This window comes from Hippocampus comes, unplaced genomic scaffold, assembly GCF_001891065.2.
Source record: "Hippocampus comes isolate QL1 unplaced genomic scaffold, H_comes_QL1_v1.1 scaffold21, whole genome shotgun sequence".
NCBI lineage: Eukaryota > Metazoa > Chordata > Actinopteri > Syngnathiformes > Syngnathidae > Hippocampus > Hippocampus comes.
Genome location: NW_017805745.1, coordinates 2,426,212 through 2,428,276, shown reverse-complemented (window position 1 = coordinate 2,428,276; position 2,065 = coordinate 2,426,212). Strand labels below are relative to the sequence as shown.

The 2,065-nt window shown below is 46.8% G+C and overlaps 1 protein-coding gene across 1 annotated transcript; it reads left to right on the top strand.

Moving 5' to 3' along the window:
- Positions 1-367: 367 nt before the first annotated feature.
- LOC109524517 (gastrula zinc finger protein XlCGF49.1-like) lies at positions 368-1,541 on the top strand (the record flags this gene model as incomplete). Its single annotated transcript, XM_019884449.1, has 1 exon — positions 368-1,541. A coding segment is annotated over one exon (651 nt), but the record flags the coding sequence as incomplete, so codon positions are not given.
- Positions 1,542-2,065: the final 524 nt, after the last annotated feature.

Sequence of the window (2,065 nt, the reverse complement as noted above, 5' to 3'; positions counted from 1 at the left end):
GTCAAAGCCACAACGTGAGACTTGACTGAACAAAGGTTGACTCAAGCAATCTCTGTCTTCTGCAGACCTCAATGAAGAAGAGCACTCAAGGGGAACATTTAAATGCACACGCAAGCAGCAGGAGCCAGCGTATGGCCAAATTAAAGAGGAGGAGCAGGAGGAGGAGCGTGAGTGCCCTTACGTTAAAGAAGAAGAGCAGGAAGATGAAATCAGCAAGATTCCATTGACTGGAGTCATTGTGAAGAGTGACGAAGATGATGGGGACCAGGATGGGCGATCCCAATCGGACAGCCTCTTAGCTCCACTTTCAGATGGTGATGACGTGACGTCACGCTCTTCTGACACTGGCGGTGACGACGACGATGATGATGTCAGCAAGTTATCCTTAAAAAGACACACAAGAACACACAATGGAGAAAAACTTTTTGCCTGCTCAGTTTGTGGGAAAAGATTCATTCAGAAGGTAGATTTAACAAGGCACACAAGGACACACACTGGGGAGAGACCTTTTGCCTGCTCAGTTTGTGGGAAAGGTTATTCCCAGAGATGGACTTTAACCGCTCACACAAGAACACACACTGGAGAAAAACCTTTTGCCTGCTCAGTTTGCGGGAAAAGATTTGCTCAAAGATGGACTTTAACCACCCACGTGGGAAGACACCCCGGGGACAGACCTTTTGCCTGCACAGTTTGTGACAAAAAGTTTCCCACAAAGGGAAATTTAAGACTACACGCAAGAACACACACTGGGGAGAAACCCTTTGCCTGCTCTGTATGCGGGATGAGATTCAGACAGAAGGCACAGTTAGAAGAACACACGAGAACACACACTGGAGAAAAACCTTTTGGCTGCTCAGTTTGCGGTATGAGATTCACTCAGAACTCCAAATTAACGAGGCACGCAAAAAGACACACTGGTGAGAAACCCTTCAGTTGCATAAGGTGCGAGAAAAGATTCTCTCGTAAGGACCAGGTGAAGATGCACAAGTGCGCTCGGGAGAGGAGCAGTGGTCAATGAAGCCGCAAAATAAATGGAAGCAACTGCAGCTGCGTTGAGAATCACTGACTGCTTCCCTTCTCACCTTTTGAGCAGGGGTCTCCCATCGCCGCCCGTGTCACTCAGGCAGTCTCCAGCCCCCGCCCCACCCCCAAAATCATGCGTTCCAAAAGCAGAAGACACGGATGTTATTGAAGCTCCATCAAAGTGAATATATTCATGGGCGGGTCTTGTGCTGCAAATTCGAGGTATCCCAAAAAAACAAGCTGTGGACTTTATTCGTGACGAAAGGCACTTTGGTGCAGAAAATCTCCAAAGAGGAGGAACGCATCGATACAAATCGATACAAATCGGCAAAGCATCGCTGACCTTCAACGATATTCCAGATGGTGGAATCTCAGCCTCTCTGGGCTTAAAGAATCACTTGAAGCCCTTTGTGACTTTCTTGGAGCATGAATAATCAAAGAGTCACCAAGAAGAAATGCGGCATCGTGTTGAGTTGATACTGCGACATTGTGTGCTGAGCTGCAAATCAAGTGGATGGGGAAAAAAGATGCCCAAGACTGATTCGTGAGAAAACGACACAGTTCAAACACGGTTCTCAAGTCTCGGAAGCCCATAGAGTGACCGTGGCCCATTGTGAATCCCTGTGCGGTGATCGGTGGTGCAACCTAGCTATCTGCTAATGCTAATGTGCTGTCCAAATATGCGACCATGGGGCCCCATTCTTCAGAACTTTAAAGTGGTAGCCAACCCAAAGATTTTCTTGACAATGTGTTCCGGGCACCTTCACTAGTATGTATTTATGCTGTGTGTGTGTGTGTGTGTGTGTGTGTGTGTGTGTGTGTGTGTGTATGTGTATAAATATGTAGGAGTTTGATTCTGCATGTATACATTTTTCAGTATGAGAGTATGCAATCAAAATGACATGTATTTTAAGGCTTTAACCATGGGTGCCAATAATAATGGAGGGCGCTATCAGTAAAAAAGATGAACAACGATGTGAAAGTAATTGCATATGCCACAAGTGTTTCAATTATGCCCCCCCCCCCCCCCCCACCGCCCCCA